General features: G+C 41.3%; 1 protein-coding gene across 1 annotated transcript in view; it reads left to right on the top strand.

Annotated features, from left to right (window-relative positions):
- Positions 1-26,035, top strand: part of LOC144592092 (solute carrier organic anion transporter family member 3A1-like) — a 265,635-nt gene that overhangs the window by 225,398 nt on the left and 14,202 nt on the right. The window contains exons 6-8 of the mRNA XM_078396429.1: positions 7,575-7,773; positions 15,213-15,351; positions 25,552-25,727. Coding sequence (XP_078252555.1) covers positions 7,575-7,773; positions 15,213-15,351; positions 25,552-25,727 — 514 coding nt within the window. The remainder of the gene's footprint in view (positions 1-7,574; positions 7,774-15,212; positions 15,352-25,551; positions 25,728-26,035) is intronic.

Genomic DNA, 26,035 nt, shown 5'->3' on the forward strand with positions numbered 1-26,035 from the left:
TGAACTTATTGGAAATAATAGTCATTTTTCACACATGAATGGTAGCGCAACTGCATTTGGCGTGCATTTTTTTTTTTGCTGAAAAGTTGCATTACGCGCCATATTGTGAATTTTGATGTAAAATTCTGGATTTTGACATCAAAATTATGAATTCGTAAAAACGAATGTTGGGAGGTCTGCAGTCCTGATCCTCCTGCAGCCATGTCTCTGTAATCCACACAATGTCAATCTCTAACTGAGCCTCAAGCTCATCCACTTTATTTCTTATACTTCGTGCATTCATATATACTACTTTTAATCCATTACTCACCTCACCTTTCACATCGATTCCCATTTCACTTGGCCATACGCTCCTATCCCTTTGTGAGCTTTCAGTCCCGTTAATTCTGGTGTCTTTCTTAACTTTTCCTATTTTCTCTCTCCCTTTAACTCCATCCTTGTATTTCCAATTTGTCTTCCCCCCTCCCACTATTTAGTTTAAACCCACCCATGTAGCAGTGGCAAACCTGCCTGCCAGAATGCTGGTCCCCCGCCTGTTGAGGTGCAACCCGTCCCTTTTGTACAATTCACCCTTACCCCAAAACTGATCCCAGTGGTCTAAGAATCTAAATCCCTCCCCCCTGCACCAGCTCCTCAGCCACACTATCAGATCCCCCATCTCCCTGCTCCTGCTCTCACCTTGAGGAACTGGAAGCAAACTGGAGATAACTACCCTGGAGGTCCTGCTTTTCAGCCTTCTTCCGAGCTCTCTAAAGTCACGCTGCAGAATCTCTTTCCTCTTTTTCCCAGAGTCATTTGTGCCGACATGCACTGCCACTTCCAGCCACACCCCTTCCCCCTTGAGGATGCCCAGCAATCGGTCTGTGACATCCCGGACCCTGGCACCGGGGAGGCCACACACCATCCTTGAATCCCGCCTGTTACAGCCCATTAACCCCTGTCTGTACCTCTCACTATGGAGTCCTCTTCTACCACGGCTCTCTCTGACGTCTGTCTCTTCGGCTTTGCCTCAGCGCCAAGTGTTGACTCGCAGACCTGTCTGCCGCTCAGACTGGCAGTGTATTCTGTCCCACCAGCTTCCAAGAGGGTGTACCTGAACATTTCTGAACATTTCCAATTTCTGAAGGCAGCGATCAAGGTGAAACTACCACTGGTACACTTTGCTACCCGCTGCAGTGAATACTTCCAGCGTTTTCTGTTTTATTCCAAATTATCTCTGCCCTAAATTTGACCCCATTGTGTTTGAACAAGATTCCAAAGCTGCTGGGCTCGAAGATCTGGAGACTGTATCCAGGGGTGACTGATTAAACGTCACCAGAGCAAATTCTACAGCTGTACCTTTTCTAATTAAAAAACACTTTTGCAATGCAATCCAAAACAAATTAGGAACCATCTCGCACTAAGTACCCTTTAGCTGTAAAAGTCAAATGCAGAGGTTCAATTTCTGCAGACAAGCCTGGAAAAACAATCTATAATTTCTAATGATGTCGGATAAAATGATCAGCACAGTGTTCTGCCTCCCTATTTTTCCAGGCAAAGCTGCAACTGCAAATTGTACATTAGACCTCTGTAACAGGTCATCGACATGTCAGCATCTTAGGACTGCAAATGAACCAATTCTCAAAAGAAAAAAAGATCATTCATGTCTGGATTTCTGGAATAGTGTTTTCTGATATCCTTGCTACAGTATCATCTTGTTGCCATAGTAATAGCTTAAATGAAAATCAGCTGCATAAGCCCCTGCTGTCTTATGATTTATATTAAAATTGTGGTGTTGAATAAGATCTTTAACGTAACAGTGCCATCAGACATTGCCCTTATTGTTGCAGCTCATTTTCAAGTACACAAATTTTACAAGGTATTGCTCATCTGATCACTGTTTTTCAAATGTAACGATTATAAAAAAAACTTGTATAACTGCAGTTGTACAACTGCATCGGCTATTAAAATGTTTTTTTTAGATATGCAAGCTTTAAATTTTCTGGGTTCTATGTTGTTGCCTGTTGAATTGTCACTGATTTTTTCCTAAACCAAAGTAACATTGGTTCTGAGGAGCATTTTGCCATTAGAATGAACATATTAATCTGTCAAAGCAAATGGCCTCTACCTATTAGAACCCAGTCCGGTTTAACTCCATCATTATCATTTGAATAAACATTAGGTATATAATTTTTTGAGATGAATTACTGCCAATGGAGTGAGGAGGAAAATTGACATCATTGTCCTTTTTAACCAGTTGGATTATATTCCAACAGAACCAACTGTACCCTTTAGCACTTTCAACTCAGTGAAACATCCCAAAACACTTCACAGGGGTACCAGCAAAAATAAATTTGGCATCAAACTGCCTGACAAGGTAGAGACACTAGAGATTGCAGATGCTGGAATCTGGAGTGAAAAAAACAATGCTGGAGGAACTCAACAGGTCAAGCATCATGTGGTTGGATAGAAATGTACTGTGGTTCAGGTCAAGACTGCATCAGGACTGAGAGCAGAGAGGAAGGATTATAAAATTGAAGAGAGGGGAAGGGGTGAGACGGGGTGGTACATGACAAGGTGAGGTGAGATGAGGAAAAACTTTTTCAGTCAGAGAGTTGTAAATCTGTGGAATTCTCTGCCTCAGAAGGCAGTGGAGGCCAATTCTCTGAATGCATTCAAGAGAGAGCTAGATCGAGCTCTTAAGGATAGCGGAGTCAGGGGGTATGGGGAAAAGGCAGGAACGGGGTACTGATTGAGAATGATCAGCCATGATCACATTGAATGGCGGTGCTGGCTCGAAGGGCCGAATGGCCTCCTCCTGTACCTATTGTCTATTGTCTAAGGTATGATAAGTGGTTAGATTCTATGAAGGAGAAAAGAGAGAGATGTGGAAAGGTGCTGGGGGGGATTTCAAAGCCAAGATCTCTGGTACCTGATGGACCAAGTGCTAACAACTGGAGACTGGTTATCATAGATTATAGAAAGTTAATGGGATTGGATGGTTTATGCTTTATGTTTCATTAATTCATCTTATATTTTTTTCATATAATATCTTGTTAGACACAGGTGTGATTTATGTAGTAAACTTTAGGATTAATAGATGGCAGTAAAAGTACAAAAGGCATCACTGCATAAGTGTTTTGTTGGATATTTGTGACTATTAAGCAGGGAATCATTTAAAACTGAAGTGTATATGAATTTCTTCCATGGACAAGTTGGGCTGAAAGGCCTGTGTCCTTGCTGCAGGAGTCCATGACTCTAAAATAAATAACTGAGGCTATTCTGTTAGATACATGTACGATTTAAATAGTGAACTTTAGGGTTGGTAGATGGCAGTAAAGACTGAAGGCATCACTGCATAAGGGTTTTGTTGGATATTTGTGACTATTAAGTGGGGAATCATTTAAAACTGAAGTGTATAGGAATTTCTTCCATGGACAAGTTGGGCTGAAAGGCCTGTGTCCTTGCTGCAGGAGTCCATGACTCTAAATTATTAATAGATCACAGGCAGTTTCTCACTGAAGTCTATGTGGGAAAAAGCCTTGGTGATTCGGTGTGTGGGAAGGAACTACAGATGCTGGTTTAAACCGAAGATAGACACAAAATGCTGGAGTAACTCAGCAGGACAGGCAGCATTGCTGGAGAGAAGGAATGGGTGATATTTCGGTTCAAGACCCTGCTTGGTCCCCAGTTTTTTGTGTCTACCTTGATTTGGTGTTCTGCTGAGCACTCTCCTCTTCCTTCTCCCTCTTCCAGCATCTTCTGCTGCTCTGCATTCTCTCCGCCCAACCTCCCACTCATGCTGCTTTAGCAAAGTCTACTCATGCAACCACTTCTCAGAGCAGCAAGTGATTTGTCCAGAACCTCTAATTTACCAAAAGTTTCTCAGGATCAGGAACTAAGCGCCTCTGCAATTTGAATCTGTCCCAGATATGGTCAATCCTTTGTAGAATCATAACAGTGGCATGTAGAATACAGTAAGAATTTAAACCTACAGGTAATTAATGACCTCTTTAAGTTACAGAGGTGGATTAATCTCTTTCATGTCAACATGTTTTCAGCTGTGCATGTTTAAGGGAGGCATTAGCAAGAACGTTTTTGCTTCAGAGTGGTGATCATCTTCAAATCATTGTTGCACATTGATTGCCTTTGTGCTCTGTGCACTGTTGAGGCGTGAGTTCAGTGCATGTACAATATTGCCTTCACAAATAGTGGCGCCAAATGTGACACATCATGTGTATGCAGGTGCAGCACACTTGGGAGTTTGGGACACAAATGGTAGTTGAAGAGCTCAAACAGAGATTGGCATTTCATGCTATCATTGTCCCTGTAGTTCTTAGAATTACAGAAGCTGAGTATAAAGTAATTGAATCTTAGAGCATGGATAATTATAGACCAGTTAGTCTGACATCAGTGGTGGGGAAGATGCTGGAGTCAATTATAAAAGACGAAATTGCTGAGCATTTGGATAGCAGTAACAGGATCATTCCGAGTCAGCATGGATTTACGAAGGGGAAATCATGCTTGACAAATCTACTGGAATTTTTTGAGGATGTAACTAGGAAAATTGACTGGGGAGAGTCAGTGGATGTGGTGTACCTCGACTTTCAGAAAGCCTTCGACAAGGTCCCACATAGGAGATTAGTGGGCAAAATTAAGGCACATGGTATTGGGGGTAGGGTACTGACATGGATAGAAAATTGGTTGACAGACAGAAAGCAAAGAGTGGGGATAAATGGGTCCCTTTCGGAATGGCAGGCAGTGACCAGTGGGGTACCGCAAGGTTCGGTGCTGGGACCCCAGCTATTTACGATATACATTAATGACTTAGACGAAGGGATTAAAAGTACCATTAGCAAATTTGCAGATGATACTAAGCTGGGGGGTAGTGTGAATTGTGAGGAAGATGCAATAAGGCTGCAGGGTGACTTGGACAGGTTGTGTGAGTGGGCGGATACATGGCAGATGCAGTTTAATGTAGATAAGTGTGAGGTTATTCACTTTGGAAGTAAGAATAGAAAGGCAGATTATTATCTGAATGGTGTCAAGTTAGGAGGAGGGGGAGTTCAACGAGATCTGGGTGTCCTAGTGCATCAGTCAATGAAAGGAAGCATGCAGGTACAGCAGGCAGTGAAGAAAGCCAATGGAATGTTGGCCTTCATAACAAGAGGAGTTGAGTATAGGAGCAAAGAGGTCCTTCTACAGTTGTACCGGGCCCTGGTGAGACCGCACCTGGAGTACTGTGTGCAGTTTTGGTCTCCAAATTTGAGGAAGGATATTCTTGCTATTGAGGGCGTACAGCGTAGGTTCACTAGGTTAATTCCCGGAATGGCGGGACTGTCGTATGTTGAAAGGCTGGAGCAATTAGGCTTGTATACACTGGAATTTAGAAGGATGAGGGGGGATCTTATTGAAACATATAAGATAATTAGGGGATTGGACACATTAGAGGCAGGAAACATGTTCCCAATGTTGGGGGAGTCCAGAACAAGGGGCCACAGTTTAAGAATAAGGGGTAGGCCATTTAGAACGGAGATGAGGAAGAACTTTTTCAGTCAGAGAGTGGTGAAGGTGTGGAATTCTCTGCCTCAGAAGGCAGTGGAGGCCAGTTCGTTGGATGCTTTCAAGAGAGAGCTGGATAGAGCTCTTAAGGATAGCGGAGTGAGGGGGTATGGGGAGAAGGCAGGAACGGGGTACAGATTGAGAGTGATCAGCCATGATCGCATTGAATGGCAGTGCTGGCTCGAGGGGCTGAATGGCCTACTCCTGCACCTATTGTTTATTGTCTATTGTCTATTGATACAGGCCCTTCCCCCCAACTTGCCCATACCGGTCAACATATCCCATCTACACTGGTCCCATCTGCCTACGTGTGACCCCTTTCCCTCTAAACCTGTCCTATCCATGTACGTGTCTAAATGTTTCTCAAATCTTGAATAAAATTGCAGAAGTTGAATTCTTGATTAAAATGAGACCATTGTTGGGATGTCCAACATTCCTTCTGGGTTACAAATACCTTTGCAACCCAATAAAAATAAAGTAAACATTTTTTAAACAATTAATTACACAAATAGATAAGGTGGTAAAGAAGGCATATGGTATGCTGGGCTTTACTACTAGGAGCATTGAATATACTGTAAGGATCAGGAAGTCATGATGCATCTCTCTAGGACTTCGGTTACGTTGCATTTGGAATAATCCGTGCAGTTCTGGTCGTCCCAATACAGGAGAGATGTGGAAACTTTGGAGAGAGTACAGAGGAGGTTTACCAGAATTCTGCCTGGATTAGAGGGTTTCAGCAGCAGGAAGAGGTTTTATAGACCTGGATTGTTTTCTGTGGAACGTCTGAGGTTGAGCGGAGACTTGATACAAGTAAATAAAATTATGAGAGGTATTGATTGGGTGGATAGTCAGAACCATTTTCAAAGGGTGGAAATGTTCAACACTAGAGTGCATAGCTATAGGTTAGAGGGGGAAAGTTTAATGAAGATGTGCGGGTGAAGTTTTTTAAACAGAAGGTGATGGGGGCCTAGAATGCATTGTCTGGGGCGGCCATGCAGGCAGATACAGTGGCATTTAAGAGGTTTTTAGATAAGCAGGGAATAGATTGATAGGGATCATGTGCACGCAAATGAGATCAGTTCAGCTAGACTTCATGTTCAGCACAAACATTGTGGGCTGAAGGGCCCGCTCCTGTGCTGTACTCTTTTATGTTCTATTAATTATAAAATAAATGATTTTAAGAGTATGTCACAAGGGAAATATCTGCCTAGAAATTAATTCCTTTTTTTAGCGCTGGATGTGCTGTATTGTACCACTAAAATTCAATGAAATGCTGTGGCAAAGTACGATGAACTTTTACTACTAATAAGCATGTTTAGAGCTACCAACCAAGGGTAGATTTCGACATGTGCCTTCTGTACCAAGCGTCTGGAATGCCAGTTTGTAAGCCAAAGCATTTTAACCACCTATGGACCGTTTTTGTAATTGCTGCGAGACTCTGGCAGAAGCTCTGAGATTCAGGCTGGGATCTTGATGCTTTGGTTTCTGATCTTGCCCATCAGTTTTGTGCAGAACTTTTACCTGTCTCAATGTGGTTACCTTTGTTAGGTAGGTTGTGAATATCAGAAGAAAATCCCTGAAGATTGCTCATTCCTTGCATAGACATCAGCCAGCATCTGATTTGGGCTGCCAGCTTGGAACTGAGTGTAGGCCATATAACACCTTGAGCCTTTTTTTTTCAGCCTCCTTGTAAAGTGGACATAATGACCATAATCCATTTCCAGCATCGAATAGGTAGTCGGTTTGCCAACTCCCTTTCCTTTGCCAAACTATCTCATTCTGGCAGATTGCATTCCTGAGTGAGCAGTCTGTGGAGTAAATTGTCACCTCCATTGACCAGTGAATATTGGTGGCCATTCAGATGGCCTGGGCACACATCCAGATTATTAGCCCAATGCTACATCCATGGATTTTCAAGAGTCACAGTCTTATTTCTAATGCGGGGATTGCCTTTCAGCAGAGTTTCATATTCCATCGTGTGCGTTCAGCACTACACAGGTGTGGTTCATTGACTGACCCGTTTTTCTTATTAGGAGTCACGGCTGTTCCTTGTGTGTGTCTCGGAATTTTCCTGGGTGGCTTCGTGTTGAAGAAAATGAGCCTAACTCCACTGGGAGCCATCAAAATGACAATGACGGTCAACATGCTGTCAACAATTACGTATGTCATGCTGCTGTTTCTGGGCTGTGAAACAGGGCCATTTGCTGGCGCAACAGTTGCCTATAAAAACAGGTAAGGAGTACATGACAAAATCATGGCATTCTTAATTTTTCCTGTGCAATTGTTTCTCACAAGATCACATTAAAGTTGTTCTGGTCATGAAATGGGATCTGTTGAATGGAGAACAGTGATGCTTCAGTCATTCCACAGATTCTTATAATGGGCTCTGATTTATTTTTAGTGTTCCAATTATAGAAAAGCGATAAGGGGAAAGTTTTCATTTGCTGTGGGCAGCTTCCCACAACTACTGAATAATGCAGTCATCAGATCACCCTGTCACTATGTCGGATTATCAGGCTCAGAGATTACAGACTGCATATCCTCAAATTGGATACCATAGCAGAGGAATGTTGAAGGGGTGTGTAGGAAGGAGCTGCACTTGCTGGTTAAGGGGGTAATGATAAGGTTAACATTAAGGCTAATTTTCAAGGGGAGTTGAGTAGGGCTTAGCTTCCACCACATGGATAGGATACGTTTGGAGGAATATGGACCAAGCGTAGGCAGGTGGGACTAGTGTAGCTGGGACATGTTGGCTGGTGTGGGCAAGTTGGGCCGAAGGGCCTGTTTCCAAACTGTCTAACTCTATGATTCTATCTGTGCTGCCGCCAGGAGTACTCCTGATCTGCCTAGCATTTCGCTGAGCAGAAACCATGGACAGATGCCATGAATAGCAGTGGATACATAAAGCTGTACGATCACAACCTCATCTTCCCTTATTTCAGTGTGTTAGGGGTTAAAATGGATGCCGATAACAAGGACAGAATCCCCATCGTTCTCACCTTCCACCCCACCAGCCAGTGGATCCAACAAATCATCCGCCAACATTTCCGTCACCTACAACGGGACCCCACCACTGGCCATATCTTCCCATCCCCTCCCCTCTCTGCGTTCCGCAGAGACCGTTCCCTCCGTAACTCCCTGGTCCACTCGTCCCTTCCTACCCAAACCACCCCATCCCCGGGCACTTTCCCCTGCAACCGCACGAGATGCAACACCTGTCCCTTTACCTCCCCCCTCAACTCCATCCAAGGACCCAAACAGTCTTTCCAGGTGAGACAAAGGTTCACCTGCACCTCCTCCAACCTCATCTATTGCATCCGCTGCTCTAGATGTCAACTTATTTACATCGGCGAAACCAAGCGCAGGCTCGGCGATCACTTCGCTCAACACCTGCGCTCGGTCCGCATTGACCAAACTGATCTCCCGGTGGCCAAGCACTTCATCTCCCCCTCCCATTCCCAGTCTGACCTTTCTGTCATGGGCCTCCTCCAGTGCCATAGTGAGGCCCACCGGAAATTGGAGGAACAGCACCTCATATTTCGCCTGGGCAGTTTGCAGCCCAGTGGTATGAACATCGACTTCTCCAACTTTAGATAGTTCCTCTGTCCCTCTCTTCCCCTCCTCCTTCCCAGATCTCCCTCTATCTTCCTGTCTCCACCTATATCCTTCCTTTGTCCTGCCCCCCTGACATCAGTCTGAAGAAGGGTCTCGACCCGAAACATCACCCATTCCTTCTCTCCCGAGATGCTGCCTGACCTGCTGAGTTACTCCAGCTTTTTGTGAATAAATACCTTCGATTTGTACCAGCATCTGCAGTTATTTTCTTATAATACCAAGAATAAAGTCAGGGAGGGAATGCAATCTATGGATCCATAGAAGGATTGGGACTGGTGGGGGGAGCAAATGCACAACATTCGAAGCAGCCGCTTGTGTTGTATTCATTATTGTTCCCCAGACAGATAATTACCCAGCCAATTTATATTCTGCCTTAATTATAAGCACTCCAGTCAGAAAAGAGTTGATTGAAACTGAAGTGTGGTGTGAGCCAGTGCATGTGCTGGTAAATGTGATTATTATTGATAGGGCTTGATGGACTGCATTGGACAAGTGGGCCAAAGAGCCTTACTCTGTGCTGTGTGATCTCGTGACTTCAAGTAATTTACTTAAATTATTATTTATTATTACTCAGATTCCAGCTGCAACATGTACCCTCTCAGCCTCTTTTTAAGCAAGCAAGTAGCACATGCTACAAATTTCACAATGAGTGTAACACTTCACCAGTTCATCACAGGGTGGTACAATTGAACCAGATTTCCTACCTTTCCCTGTTGATCTCTACATTCATGCATGTGAAAGGCAAAAAGTACTTCATCATCAAGGATAGAAGAAAAACATTCAGGCTGTATCGTCCAGCCATTGGCCCACACCACACTTCAGTTTCAATCAACTCTTTTTGACTGGAAACACAAAATGCAGGAGTAACTCAACAGGTCAGGCAGCATATCTGGAGGAAAGGCATAGGTGTCCATTTTCAGTGTAAATCAGCATCTGCAGTGCCTTCCTATATATTTGATATTTCTGGTCAAGAACCTTCTTCTGGAAAACAAATTCGTTTTTGGTAGGAGGGAGGGTGGAGGAAGGATGGCTGTGTCTATCGGTCTTGGTCTTGGCCTTTGGGTCTACTGATCCAAGTTCTGTTCAATGATAACTGCATCATGGGTTCAGTCCTATGTTCAGGCTAGGATTATTGCACCTTTAGATCTTGTGTGTCATGCAGCATTGAAGACTCCTCAGTGTTGCTGTGTGTATTGGCAGATAACTGAGGTAGAGCTTCTAAACCAACAGAAAGAAAATGTTATTCAGCCAACCCTGTTATGCTCTTGGTTCAGGTTTGCTGCATTTGTAAATGATTGGATAGTTTGATTTATGCCTGGAGTAGCCAATTGTTCCCTTGATACAATATCAAGGAATGTTCAACAATTGGTAAATTAATTTGTAGAGAGTTTATAAAATCAAGCATCACAATTTCTGTATGCTCTGAGGAAGATGAAGAGCCATTGTATTAGGGAGTCGAGCAAGATTAACAAAAACAGATGTGGAAACAAAAATCATCCCGCACTACATGGTGCATGAAGAAAAGAAGTACTCACTAAATGTGGCATGAAAACAGATGGTGTTTTGTGTTAACACGATCTATTGCTGCAGTTGAATTGTATGCCTTGTGATAGGCTCTGCTCGGTAGATGAATTGTCATTTTGCAATTTTACAAGCAGTCTTTATTTAACGAAGACACTTAAAGTCACTTTTAACAGATGGTATTGTTAACAGCCATGTTCATTACGAACACATAGGATGCGTTCTGACAATGCAGCCTGTCAGACTTTCAAGACTATTTAGCTTTATAGTAGGGGATACAAACCAGCAGGTGCTGTTTATACAGTCATATGTGGTAATTATATTACATTTTCATCAGGAACAGTGTAGTATACTCATAGATTTTGGTTAGTTCACACCTCTTCTAAAAAAGGAATGCTTGCAGTTGGATAATTTTGCATCTGCTGATCAATTAACCTATCAACCTGCATGACTTTAGCATGTGGGAGGAAACATAGTACTCAGGGAAACCCATGTGATCACAGGGAAAAAGTGCAAACTCCACATTCCCAGCATTTGAGACTGAGCCCAGGTCTTTGCAACTGTGTATCAGCAGTGCTAACTTCAACAGCACTGTGTCATCAAAGAGAAGCCAAGGAAGAAAGATGGATCATCTATTCTGTTTGAACGTGGTGGTGAATGCTTCTGGGTTGATGATATGTTGGCTCCGAACATCTTTGAAGATAGCGGCGTTCTTGGATCTTCCTTTTCCTATTAGCGATTTAATTGGCCACTTCATTCAAGCGCAGATGAGGCAGGGCCACTGAGCTTTGATCTGTACTGTGTAGGAAGGAACTGCAGATGCTAGTTTAAATCAAAGATAGGCACAAAATGCTGGATTAACTCAGCGGGACAGGCAGCATCTCCGGAGAGAAGGAATGGGTGATGTTTCGGGTCGAGACCCTTTTTCAGACTGATCTGAACTCTTGATTATGAGATTGTCATCTATTTCATGCTCTTTTCACAGTTTAGCAAACATGTAGTTTGTGCTGCAGGTTAGCTGGGTTGGGTGCTTCACTTTTAGCTGTGCCTGGTGCTGCAGTCTTATAAATAAACTCCCAACTCAACTACATCTATATAATTTACTCTAATCTCAGTTGATTAAATTCTGATCATTTCCTTATCAGTTACTTTCAATCTTAAAGGGCGGCACGGTGTCGCAGCGGTAGAGTTGCTATCTTACAGCACTTGCAGCCCCGGAGACCCGGGTTCGATCCTGACTACGGGTGCTGTCTGTTTGGAGTTTGTACGTTCTCCTCGTGACTGTGTGGGTTTTCACCGAAATCTTTGGTTTCCTCCCACACTCCAAAGATGTACAGATTTGTTGGTTAATTGGCTTGGTATAAGTGCAAATTGTCCCCAGTGTGTGTAGGATAGTGTTAATGTGCAGGGACCGCTGGTCAGTGTGGACTAGTTGAGCCGAAGGGCTTATTTCCACACTGTAACTCAAAACTAAACTAAAAATAACATTGACATCCCATATATAAGGCATGTTTGGATAGAACGTTAGGGATGCAAAACACACTACTATGCTACCTAGAGTCATAGAGTCAGTCAGAAACAGACCCTTCGGCCTAACTCGCCCATGCCGACCAAGATGCCCCATCTACTCATGTCCCGTATGCGCATGTTTGGCCCATATCCCATAAAACCTTTCCTAACCCATATACCGATCCAAATGACTATCCAAATGTCATTATCGTATCTACCTCACCTTCTTCCTCTGGTAGCTCATTCCATTTACCAATCACCCTCTGTGAGAAAAAGTTGTTCCTCAATTTCTTATTAATTAATTAATAAATAATTTATTTGAAAAAGGGACAATGTACATTAATTGACATTCAAACAAATGTAAATGTACTCGAGTTAGCCAAGAGGCTAGTTTTCATCGACAGTCCCTTAGCCTGATGTTGTTAGGCATCCTAGAAAAGAAATACAATACAATATGTATTAAATCTTTACCCTCTCATCTTAAATTAACGACTCAAGTTCTTGATTCGATATGATACAATGCGATTCGATAGAACTTTATTTATCCCAGGAGAGAAATTTCCCAACCCTCGGAAAAATACTGTGTCCATTCACCCTATTTTTGCCTGATTTCCTCAACTTTTATTATTCAGCAATAAATCTGTGGCAATGTGATCTTTAGTTTAGTTTAGTTTAGTTTAGAGATACAGCATACAAACAGGTTCTTTGGCCCACCGAGTCCATGCCAACCTGCGATCCCTACATACTAACACTATCCCACACGCCTTAGTCACAATTTACAATTTCACCAAGCTAATTAGCTGACAAACCTATGTCTTTGGAGTGTGGGAGGAAACTGGAGATCCTGGAGAAAACCCACGCAGGTCACGGGGGGAACGTACAAACTCTGGACAAACAGCACCCGTAGTCAGGATCGAACCCGGGTCTCTGCCGCTGTAAGGCAGCAACTCTACCGCCACGCCACCGTGCTGCCTAAATCTAAATCCAAGTTCTTTATCTGCATGCATAATAGTAAAGTGAAAATTTGATTCGTTCAAAAGAAAAAGAGTATGCTATTTAGTTCCCAAATCTGTTCTGCCATTCAATGAGATGACCAAAAAACAAACTGCTGCAGGAACTAAGCGGGTCGTGCAGCATCCGTGGAAATAAATGGACAGATGACAAACAACAGTCTGTTTTATCCTCAAGATTCAAGCGCTTGCAGTCTCTTGTGTCTCTAATGAGTTATGGGCATATAGTAGCCTAATTCCACATATCCACCTCTGGTCTCTACGCCTTAAAATATTTCATTAACAAAAATCTATCACTCTCGTGTTCTAAATTAGCACTGACATCAATTGAAAAGGGAAAACAATTCCAAATGCCTACCTTTTTTTTCCATAAAAGTATTTTTTTAACCCTCACTCCTGAGAGGGCTTATTCTAATTATGAGACTTTGATCCCTAGTCCTAAATTTCCCAACCCATAGAATTATATTTCAACCTAAATGTTTGTCCTTTTATCCTGAGAACATGTATTAAATTGCACCTTAACCTGATTTTCACCAAGTACACCCCTTAGTTTGTGTAATCTCTTTTAGAATGTAATCTTTGGAGTTTCATTTCAGATTTTTCATACATCCAAGATGGATAAATTGAAAAAAGCTATTCCTTGCACATTGTCTACTTGTCTCTCAGTTCTGGTTTTGTGCTTGTCCTATTTAATCCCTGCTCACATCAACAAGTGTGCTTGTTACTGGAATTTAAGCCTATAGTAAATGGAAACTATATTTTAAAAAGCCATTTACAGATAATCTGTCAATTTAACAACTGCAGTTACTGGAAACTGTATAAATAAACCAAGTTATCACTGAATGTAACAGCATCTCTTGAACACAGAATGTATGTAATATGAAAGCATTTGCCTAAATAAAAATCAACCACCATTTGACACAACCTAAAGAAAGACTTGGACAGGTTGAATGAGTGGGCAGATGCATGGCAGATGCAGTATAATGTAGATAAACGTGAGGCTATCCACTTTGGTGGCAAAAACAAGGAGGCAGATTATTATTTCATTATCTCAAAGGTGTCAGATTAGGTAAAAGGGAAGTGCAACGAGACCTAGGTGTCCTTGTACACCAATCACTGAAAGTAAACATGCAGGTAAAGCAGGCAGTGAAGAAAGCTGATGGCATGTTGGCCTTCATAACAAGAGGATATGAGTATAGGAGTAAAGAGGTCCTTCTGCAGTTGTATAGGGCCCTGGTGACACCACATCTGGAGTATTGTGTGCAGTTTTGGCCTCCTAATTTGAGGAAGGACATCCTTGCTATTGAGGCAGTGCAGCGTAGATTCACAAGGTTAATCGCCGGGATGGCGGGACTGTCAGATGAGGAAAGATTGGAAAGACTGGGCTTGTATTCACTGGAATTTAGGATGAGAGGGGATCTTATAGAAACGTATTAAATTATAGAAGGATTCGACAAGCTAGATACAGGAAAATGTTCCCAATGTTGGGGGAGTCCAGAACCAGTAGCCACAGTCGAAGAATAAAGGGGAGGCCATTTAAAACTGAGGTGAGTTGTGAATTTGTAGAATTCTCTGCCACAGAAGGCAGTGGAGGCCAATTCACTGGATGAATTTCAAAAGAGAGTTAGATAGAGCTCTCGGGGCTAGCGGAATCAAGGGATATGGGGAGAAGGTAGGCACGGGTTACTGATTGTGGATGATCAGCTATGATCACAATGAATGCGGTGCTGGCTCGATGGGCCAAATGGCCTCCTCCTGCATCCATTTTCTATGTTTCGCAGTGACACCCTCGCAATGCTGAAGGAATGGCAAAAAAAGAAGATATCAATTCTATAGTGCAGAGAACAGTCTCAACTTCATCAGCCATTTCAATACAGTAAATCACATTCCCACTATGTAGGAACATTGTGCTTCATTTTGTGGTAATGTGTTATCTGAATGATAGCCTTCTAAGAATTCAAACAAAACTTTTAGCTTTTAGACATGTCTCATTATGACTTTTGATTTTGGTTTCAGTACTTTCGATGAATTCAGAAGGGATCTAACCGTACCATGTAATGAACATTGTAGATGTACAAAAGAGACTTTAAACCCAGTCTGTGGGGCTGATGGCATCACTTATCTATCCCCATGCTTTGCCGGATGTACCAACAAGGTGAGCATTTTCTTGATTGATAAATAGATGTGTTCTGGCATTTTAAACTTAGAAGAAGAATCAAAGCCACTTTATTTCTACTATTGTGCAATAATAAAGAGTTCCTTGATAATCAGGTAGTTAAAAGCCCTTTGCAGAAGAGTGATGCTGTGCATTCATCCTATCTATTCTCCTCATGATTTTAAACATCTCTATAAGATCATCCCTTCACCTCCTACGCCTCAAGAGATAAAGTCCTTGTTTGCCCAACCAGTTCCTCAATTCCTGGCAACATCTTTAGAAATCTTCTCTACACTCTTTCCAACTTAATGAATTTGGCTCCGGTAAGGACATTAAAGTAAAATCAATCAATGGCTAACATTCAAAGAATTAGTACATAGTTTTCAAATGATGTAGGTCTCTTGAGACAAAACATCTCCAATAGAAAAGTGCTCCGGTTGCAGCTAGTAAGAGAGGTTGAAGATAATATTAGATCAAAAGATATGACATAAAACATTGCATAAATAAGTAATAAGACAAAATATGTCAAAAATATTGCAGCTGGTAGAATCTGCAACAACAGCAAAACACTGGAAGAACTCAGTGGTTCAAGTATCATCTGTAATAAGGAAACATTTAGAATTCAGCAATAGAAGACTGCTATATACATGGGAAAGTAGAATATGAGAGAAGACCAGTCAAAAACTAAAAAATACATACTGTAGGAGTTTTGATAGATAAGTAAAGAGGAAGATAATAGTTGATGTTAATGTGGGTCCTTTATAAATTAAAACAACGTAATTTATTTTGTTGACTAGAAATGAGGGTGAAATTAAATAAGTAATTTGTACCTATTGTTATGGAAGACACAGACAATCTCTCAGAAATGGTACAGAACAACAGTGAATGAGGAACTCAAAGAAAGTAGCATTAGTACAAGAGAATACTGATGTTGGAGAAATTAATGGGACTAAAGGACCTGGCAACCTGGATCCTTGGGATTTGAAGGAGGTCACTCAGAAGATAATGGAAACAAAGCCTGTTATTTTCCAATTTTCCATCAGTAGTAGCAAAAATGATGGAATCTATCATTAAGCAAGTGGCAAAGAAAATTGGAGGATGAGGCAATGTCAGTATGGATTATCGAAGGGAAATCTTGTTTGACAAACCTTAGAAACGGAAGCCATATTTAGCCAAATACATAAGCAAAACTAGCTAATATGGTGTATAGATTTTTCAACGATCTTCAGAATGCTTTAACAGAAGATTTTAAACACACATAGCACACATGTTATTGGGCGTAATATTCTGACGGGTTGAAAATTGGTTAACAGCCAGAAAACAGAATAGGAATGGCAGGTGTTTTTCAGTTTTGTCCAGTGTGACTGGTGAGGTGTTGCAAAGATTAATGGTTAGGTCCCAGCAGTTAACAATCTGTAAGAATACTTTGATTGGAAAGGATCAGGTGTAATATATCAAAATAAAATCAGATATTACAAAGCTGTTTGGAAGTATGGACTGTGAGGAGAAAGAGTGTATGGGGATATAAACAGGCAGAATATAATGTGGAATAATCTGACTTCAGAAGAATGAGTCATTAAAACACATTTTAAAAAAAAAACGATTCTCACAGGGCATCAGATCACAGTCGATGTTCTCTCTGGCCATGCTTACAGCTATAATTAGTGGAGACAACTAAGAGAAAATGTCAAGGTATTAAGCTAGAAAATAAATTTAAATGTTGAAATTGAAACGTAAATTTGTGGAAAGTAGAGAATGGGAAGAAGAATCAAGGAAAGGGCAAAATGGATAGAATTAAAAGCATTCTCTTTTTAGTTACATTTGTATTTCACATATTTATGTCTTAGGGTTAATATAGCAATATTTAAATTGCCTTTTTATCTGTAATAGGAGTCTTGCTTGCAGCATCAGGGGTTGAGCTGAAAGCTCTCGGGTGATGGGATGCAGTCATTTTCTAGTGGAATAAAATATTATACTCGGGTCCATTAATGTTGGAATTTATGCAGTACTGATTTTAATGATGTTAATGCTTCCCTGCCACTGTCTTCTCTTTGACCATGGGCGGCTTGGTTTCCAGTAACAGTCTCCTGAATTAAAAGGTGGATTAACGTAACATTCTCGATAAGTGAATTGTGAATTGTGGTAAGCAGCTAGTGAGCAATATAAATTACTGAAGCCAGAACAACAAGATAAGTAACAGATTCACACATCTTCTCATGCTGGGAAAGAAGAATCAGATGTTGTAAATATAAGATAGTCAGCATCAATTCACTGGAGAATTTAAGGTCAATTTCTTTATTAAGAGTAATTTAGATTTTGCTATCACAGCATAAGTACAACAGCAAAGCATAAGTACAACAGCAATTGTATTTGTGTAGAATATTTAATGTAATAAAGGTGCTTTAGTTTAGTTTAGAGATGCAGCATGGAAACAGGCCCTTCTGCCCACCGATTCCATACTGACCATCGATCATCCGTTCATACTATTTCTTTGTTATCCTACTCACTCGTCCATTATAACATGATAGTGGACATAAATGGGATGAAAACAATTTATTTCGCAGTTTTTTATTAACCAATATCCTGAGCACTAGATATTTTGGTGTATTGTCAACTCTGCCTCCTTTTTGTGTAACAGAGAAAGGTAGAAGATTTTGTGAGGAGGAAAGAAAGCAAATTGAAAAATATTATATGAATGCTTCTCGGTATCACATTGGAATCAATTATAATTTTATGCTCAAGCATTCCCACTGAAAGTTAACATACCTTTGGACAATGTATACATATTTCCATGAATTATTTTCCAAATTTGTAAAGTATATTCTAGTTAAATATGATATCCTCAATCATCTCATTCTGTTAGAAAGTGGCTTGCTATATTTAAATAATCAGGCCATTTTCAGAATATTTTGTTGTATCAGATTTGAATCATTTCATTGATGTATAGAAACATAGAAAATAGGTGCAGGAGGAGGTCATTTGGCCCTTTGAGCCAGCACTGCCATTCATTGTGATCATGGCTGATCATCCACAATCAGTAATCCATGCCTGCCTTCTCCCCATATCTCTTGATCCCACTAGCCCCTAGAGCTCTATCTAACTCTCTTTTAAATTCATCCACTGATTTGGCCTCTTCTGCTTTCTGTGGCAGAGAGTTCCACAAATTCACAATTCTCTGGGTGAAAAGGGTTTTTTCTCACCTCAGTTTTAAATGGCTTCCCCTTTATTCTTAGACTGTGGCCCCTGGTGGCCCCCAACATTGGGAACATTTTTCCTGCATCCAGCTTGTCCAGTCCTTTTATAATTTAATATGTTTCTATAAGATCCCCTTTCATCCTTCTGAATTCCAGTGAATACAAGCTCAGTCTTTTCAATCTTTCCTCATATGACAGTCCTGCCATCCTGGGGATTAACCTCGTGAACGTATGCTGCACTGCCTCAATAGCAAGGGTGTCCTTCCTCAAATTAGGAGACCAAAACTGCACACAATACTCCAGATGTGGCTCACCAGGGCCCTGTACAACTGCAGAAGGACCTCTTTACTCCTATATTCAAAATCTCTTGATATGAAGGCCAACATGCCATCTTCACTGCCTGCTGTACCTGCATGTTAACTTTCAGTGACTGGTGTACAAAGACACCCAGGTCTCGTTGCACTTCCCTTTTTCCTAATCTGACACCATTGATATAATAATCTGCCGCCTTGTTCTTGCCGCCAAAGTGGATAACCTCACATTTATCTACATTATACTGCATCTGCCATGGATCTGCCCACTCACTCAACCTGTCCAAGTCGCCCTGCAACCTCCGAGCATCCTCTTTACAGTTCACGCTGCCACCCAGCTTTGTGTCATCTGCAAATTTGCTAGTGTTACTTTTAATTCCATCATCCAAATCATTAATATGTATTGTAAATAGTTGCGGTTCTTGTTTATGTTTGACACTTTTACTGGTTGGTGCTTTGAAATGAGGGCCAGCATTTCCAAAATATGGGAGTGCTGAACATAAGAGGTGGACTTGTTCAGGTCCGATAGATCTTTGTCCACTTAGATGTGATAAAAACTCGCAAGTGTAGGGTGGGTTTGATGTGTTGGATGCCTGTTAGGGCCTTTCAGCAAGAAGATTTATGCAGTGCCTTTAACCGAGCAACATCTTCAAAGATGCTTCACAGGAGAATTTTCAAACACTCAGCCATTCAAGGAGGTGTTAAGAGAGAGAACCAAAAGCTTGGTCTAAGAGCTAAAGTATTAAGGAGCATCTTAAAGATAGTTGGAGGATAAGGATAAAATCCGAGAGCTTAGAAATGGGCATTGACAGTGCATTTGTCTCTCCCTTCATCCATCCAATTGGTAGCAAAACTTTTATTTGTAGAGATCCCATTCACTGGTATTGAATATTAAATCAGTCCGCCTTCTTATCCTTTAAAAATATTCTCAACATTTTGGCCAACACTTAGATCTTGTAACAGCTCACCATCAGATTGCCATTGACCTCTCTGTCAAGCAAGTTAGAAAGCACTGTGTTAAAAGTAAAATATAAATGCAAGTTGCTATTTGTTGTAATATAATTGATCTTGGAGCTTGGGAGAAAAAGATTAGTTAAGGGCTGCTGTTCTTGCTAGGTCCCATGTAAGTCCTATCCGGAAGAGAATGCATCTGGTAAAGCATAGTCTTGCCACTAGAGAGCACCATTTAAGCACAAATGATTTTGAAGTTGTGTTTCACCTGTGAGAATAGAGTCCGTCTCTGCTCTTTAGTAAGTTCTCAGTTTGTGTTCAGGAAGGTTAACTGAATATACCCTGACAATGTTATTTTTTATTGGAAAAACTATTCAGTGCGAGTTTCTGCTGATTTCATAAAGAACTGATATAGGTTCTACCAGTTGATTTGTGGTTGTTATGTTATCAAGTATATATTACATAAGGACATAGGAAAGTAGAAGCAGGACTAACCCATCTTAACATGTCTCACCATTCAATATGATCTGCCCAGACCTTAAGTCTTCTGGGTCAATTCCCCATAGCCTTCATTCTCTGATCTTTCACAACATCATCTGTTTTCTCTTTAAAAATCTTTAACATTCTAGTCCCCACCACCTTCTGGGTGGAGAATTCCAGAATTCCACCTTCTGGCTTTTAAGAGTACAATGTAGGTAACCCAGAATGAGAACGGGATCCAAGGTTTAAATTTTGAGGAGAGATTGTTATTTATATTTCAAAAAAGAAATTTTATTCGGATTATAAAATATAGGCAAAGCAAAAACCATGCAAAATTCTTAATACATTCTTAGTGTCTGCACATTCAATATTGCTAGAGTTATAGCTGGTAGTACTAGCACCTCACTTTTTGTTTACACGTAGCACCATTGCCACTTATGTGCCACCCTTGGGTGATATACGCCACCAGACTCAGCCCCTCAATGTCCAGCAACAAGGACCCTAGACGATGGTCTTTACCCATAGAGTCTTGGTGACACCAAGCTTCAGTACATCCCTCAGCACACACTCCTACAGCCCCAAATGAGCTAGCTGACCACATTCCCTTATGGACATCTCAGTACACTGGAAGGCCCACTGGTTTTAGGCAGACAATGAGCATATTTCACTGAATTGATGGTCTTCCAGCAGCATTTGATGTCCGAATCCAAGTATTGCCCCTGGGACCAGTCCATAAATCAAAAAATCCTGTTATACAACTGTTCAGGATAAATCATGACAAGGACCCTTGTATTTTTCTCCAGGTCATCCTCGTAAATCCTCACCCTGCAAAGGGATGGGCAGATGAGATTATTTGATGGGCTCCACCCTTCCAGAAGTCATCTGTTGCCGGCCCTGATTTGTTCTGGTCTTTTTATGCCTCCATTTTCCAAACCTCCCCCACATCTACTTTTAGTCTGAAAAAGGGTTGCGACCCGAAACGACACCTATTCTTTTTGAGATGCTGCTTGACATGCTGAGTAACTCCAGCATTTTGTGTCTATCTTTGGTGTAAGCCAACATCTGCTGTTCGTTCCTGCACATTTTATCTAAACAAATGTTGTTTTCCAAGGAACTAAGAGTGAAAATGATAAAAACATTTCTGAACTCTAAGGGCAACATCGACTTGGAATGGTCTTCCATAGGTGTGAGTTGCCAACAGGTTATTTGTTTATGTTAAATCTGCAAATGATTGCTTTTTGTTAACCAGATTGTTAAGGGTTTGAACCAGACTAGGAAAATAGAATCTGGTCACAGATTGTACAGGATGTCGTTGAATACCAGGATCAGTTCTAGGCCTTTACATGAGATGAGGGGGGAGGGTTCAGTACATTTCAGTATATTTTGGGATTTGTCAATTCTCTGATAATGCTTTTTCCCTTAGATGGATTGAATACATTTTAAGCTAATTCACAGAAGGAATCTGCCAGGGAGATGAGGGGAATGTGGAAGCTGAGAAAGAGGGGAACAGAGAAAGAAGAGAAAACCAGGAAAAAGGAGAAAACTGAGCAATGGGTGAATTCGAAACTGGGCAGGAAAAGAAGCAGGAAATGCAGGAAAACTCCTCTTCAGCACTATCACATCTTTGTTGTGGTGTAGTAACCAGAATCACATGCAATAGCTGAAGTCTGACCAATAGTTTAGGAATTTGGACTACCACTCCAATACTCTTTGCCCTGACCAGTGACCAGTATCCCATGTGCCTACTTCACTTCATTATTTATCTGTGCTGCTACCTTTAAGGATCTTTGTACTTGAATGCCAAGGTTACTCTGTTCTTCAATGTTCCCGAAGATATCACTTTTCATGCGATATGTCCCAAACCTTGTCGTATCCCCAAAATGCAACACGGCACATTTATCCGGATTAAACTCCATCTGCCAGTTCTCTGCCCATTTCACCAGCACATCAATATCAGCTTGCAGCATAAGATGACCCTCCATACTGTCAACAACTCATAAGTCATAGGAGCAGAAGTAAGCCATTCGATCCATCGATTCTACTCGACCAATCAACCATGGCCAATCTATCGAACTACATCAGTCTTTGTGACATCTGCAAACCTACTGATCATGCCTCCTACATCCGTATACACATCATTCATGTCTATTACAAACGGCAAGGGTCCTAGTACTGATCCTTGTGGAACCCCACCAGTCAAAGGCATTCAATGTTTAAAAAACAGCCCTCGAACATCACCCTCTGCCTCCTTTTGCCAAGCCAGTTTTGGATCTAATTTGTCAACTTGCTCCACAGTGTTTCAAGAAGTCCGCTCAACTTGTTCCAGACGGCAGTTCGGAATAGATAATAAATGTGGGCCTTGCCCAAATCCAGAGGATGGATTGAAGGGAAGACAGATGGAGCCAAGGCCAGTAGTCAAAATGATAAAGAAAGAGAGCTGAAGGATCAGTGGTGGACTGACGTTGGGAGCTCAGAACTAACCACGGGAGTGGTGATACCAAGACAGGAAGGGCACGGGTTTTAACATTGATGAAGCCACAGTGATGACAAACTAGATGGGCGAATGCTTGTGCCTTATACGGTGAAGGCATTGCTCTTGCTGACAGCTAAACAATGTTGCACTCAATGGTTGCTGTGAAATGCAGCTAATACAGTGAGCTCAGAGTGACACTGAGAATAAAATAATTCTGCCAGGATAACGATTTATAAAGTTCTGACCTTTAAAGAGTTCCCCCAAGATTGCAACCAGAAAATGAAATTACATGAAAAATTGTATTGTGTTCAGTCTTTTCCTCATCTCCCCTCCTGTTGTTTCTGAATAACTTTAAACAGGGCGATCTTCAACGCTCTGTTGTAAAACACATCAAGCAACGCTTACCATCTGCAGGAATTAAACATGCTATTTCATGACTTGTCTATCACCGTAATAGTAAACTCTCTGTGGTGAAGCAGCATCTGAACTTGCAGATTCAGCTGTTCGCAAAATGAACAACTTTACGTAACAAGTAGCTGTTTAATGAAGCTGTTGGATGCACGGGTCTCTGTTGCTTGTGTCCACACAGTTAGGAAATTACCAACTAAAATGTGCCCTCGCTTCTCTCCTGGGCTGCTCTCATGGATTATGATTCTCACGGCAATCAGAGCACTGCAGCTAGGCACAATGGCTTGCATGTAATCAGGAGAACTGGTGCTGCTCAATATATGCTGGAACGAATAGCATCTAGGGATATGACAAATGGTGTGTATTTCATATTCAACCACTGAAAAAGCCCTTCCTTGTTTTATCGCTTTTGGTACATTGACGGTGTCCTCCCAGTTCAGTGCTCTGTATCTTCCCCTCTGCTCTATCTATTTGCACTGTATATTCCCCCCCTGCTGTATCTATTTGATTCTGCATCTTCTCCCTTTGCACTTTCTATTTGCACTCTTGCCTTCCCCTTTGCTCTATAATTTTCAAACTCTAGAGTTTGACTTGTTTGTATTTATATATGGCATATCTGACTGTTTGGATAGCATACAAAACAAAGCTTTTTGCTGTACCCCTGTGCATGTGGCAATAATGCACCTGAAAGTAGACCTAAACCATATTGCTCACCAGCCTCACCCCCTCCTCCTTCTTACAAATCTAAAGACAGAGTGTGGAATGGTGGGATGATATATCTCAAATGGGAGGCATCTCAGCTCAACATGTCCAGCCTGCAGTTTCAAAGACCTATCCAATTAGACACAGACTCTTGCTCATTCCCTAAAGTTATGGAAATGTTTCCATTTCATGTTTATAATCAAATGTTTATATTTTTATTCAAGTCAAGTACATTTTACAACTGGGCAGTGTTTCTGATCATGATAAATTGCAGTTGAATTTCCACATGTCACTCTGATTCTTTTACCAGTTACTTTAAACCTGTGCCCTTTGATTGCTCCCGGAAACAGTTTCTGCTTCCTTCAAAATTTTGAATGCCTTTTTCAAACCCCTCTCCCTTGGTTTGCACAGTTTCTTCTGTCTATGACCTTTGATATCATTCCCATAAACACCTCCTGTCAGTTCTTTAAGGATTTGGTATCCTTTCCCATGCTCAATGTTCACAATCGTGTGCAGTAATCCCGCTGGGCATAGGCAGCGTGTTATAGTCTAGTTTTTTTAACGTTTGCCCTGTTTATAAAACCACATGAAGTCCTCCCAATGTCTTAAGGAGCATTCCAAATGTGCTCTGCCATCTTCCTCAAGAATAATGAAAGGCATAGATAGAGTGGATGTGGAAAGGATGTTTCCATTGGTGGGAGAGTCTAGGACCAGAGGTCATAGCCTCAGAATTAAAGGGTGCTCTTTTAGAAAGGAGGTCAGGAGGAACTTCTTTAGTCAGAGGGTAGTTAATCTGTGGAACTCATTGCCACAGAGGGCTGTGGAGGCCAAGTCAGTGGATATTTTTAAGGCAGAGATGACAGTTTTGTCAGTACATCTGGAAACCATGCTTTAGGAAAATCTGACCAAAATAAGTCTTTCCTACACTTGACACAATTCATGTGAAGATCATAAATCTGATCTTCACCATCTTGGGTCTGAATTGGACAAAACTGGAAAATGTAGAGGCCTTTGTCTTGGGAAGGTGGATTTGGGAGCTGATTTTAATGATTTCTGATGATTAAGCAATTGGGAAAAGTATACTCAAAAGTTTACTTCAGATTAACAACATTTAGTACAAGAGGACACTAAATCAGGTAAATAGCAACTAAAGAATATTAGGAACATTTTTTTTCAATACAGGAAAATAAATATATGACATGCAGTCTTAATATTGGTTATTAACCCTGGAATTATTTCAGAAAAAAAGCTAGCTTGTTTCAGAATGAGTAAAGAAAAGTGAATTAATGAGTGTGTTCAATGGTAAATACTTTCCAGGCAAATGTACCATTTTCCTTCAACTTTGTCAGTACTGAAAGAAAAATGTTTAAAGCTATACTGAAATATACAGTAATCATCTGTAGATTTAGTGGCTCTGTATTTATAGGAAAGAAAATGGACAGTCTTAACAGAAGGTCTGATAAAATGTTTATATAAGAGACTGCAGATGCTGATTAAAAACCATACTGCTGGAGGAAAGTCCCAATCCGAAATGTTGTCTTATGTTCCCCTCTGCAGATGCTGTCTGACCTGCTGAGTTCTTCCAGCAGTTTGTCTGATAAAATGTTCTTGTTTGGACCATGTTGATTACTTACCTTTGTAGCAAATGCTATCCTTAATAACAAATGCTCTCCTTCCCCAGAACCTTACCAACTGTTCCTGCGTCAACACTGGGTTTATCCAGAATGCCACAGCTGTGCCAGGACAATGTCCCAGGACAAATTGTGAATTTGCTTTCCCTGCATTTTTTGCAGTTGTTTGTGTGGGCAGTTTGTTGGGTGCAATGGCACAGACACCGTCCGTCATGATTCTTATCAGGTGCGTGAGATTTTATGCAGTTTAATCTTTGCTCTGTTGCAATATATAATGTTTAACATGTGCTGGATTTGTCGCCTCTGCTTTAATCAATATAACTGTCAATGTCCCTGTTAGACACAAAAAGCTGGAGTAACTCAGTGGGTCAGGCAGCATCTCTGGAGGAAAGGAATAGGTGACGTTTCAGTTTGAGACCCATCTTCAGTCTTTCTCCAGAAATGCTGCCTGACCCGTTGAGTTAGTCCAGCTTATGGTGTCTATCTCGGTTTAAACCAGCACCTGCAGTTCCTTCCTACACGATTTGTCCCTGT

This window comes from Rhinoraja longicauda, chromosome 3, assembly GCF_053455715.1.
Source record: "Rhinoraja longicauda isolate Sanriku21f chromosome 3, sRhiLon1.1, whole genome shotgun sequence".
NCBI classification, from domain to species: domain Eukaryota; kingdom Metazoa; phylum Chordata; class Chondrichthyes; order Rajiformes; family Arhynchobatidae; genus Rhinoraja; species Rhinoraja longicauda.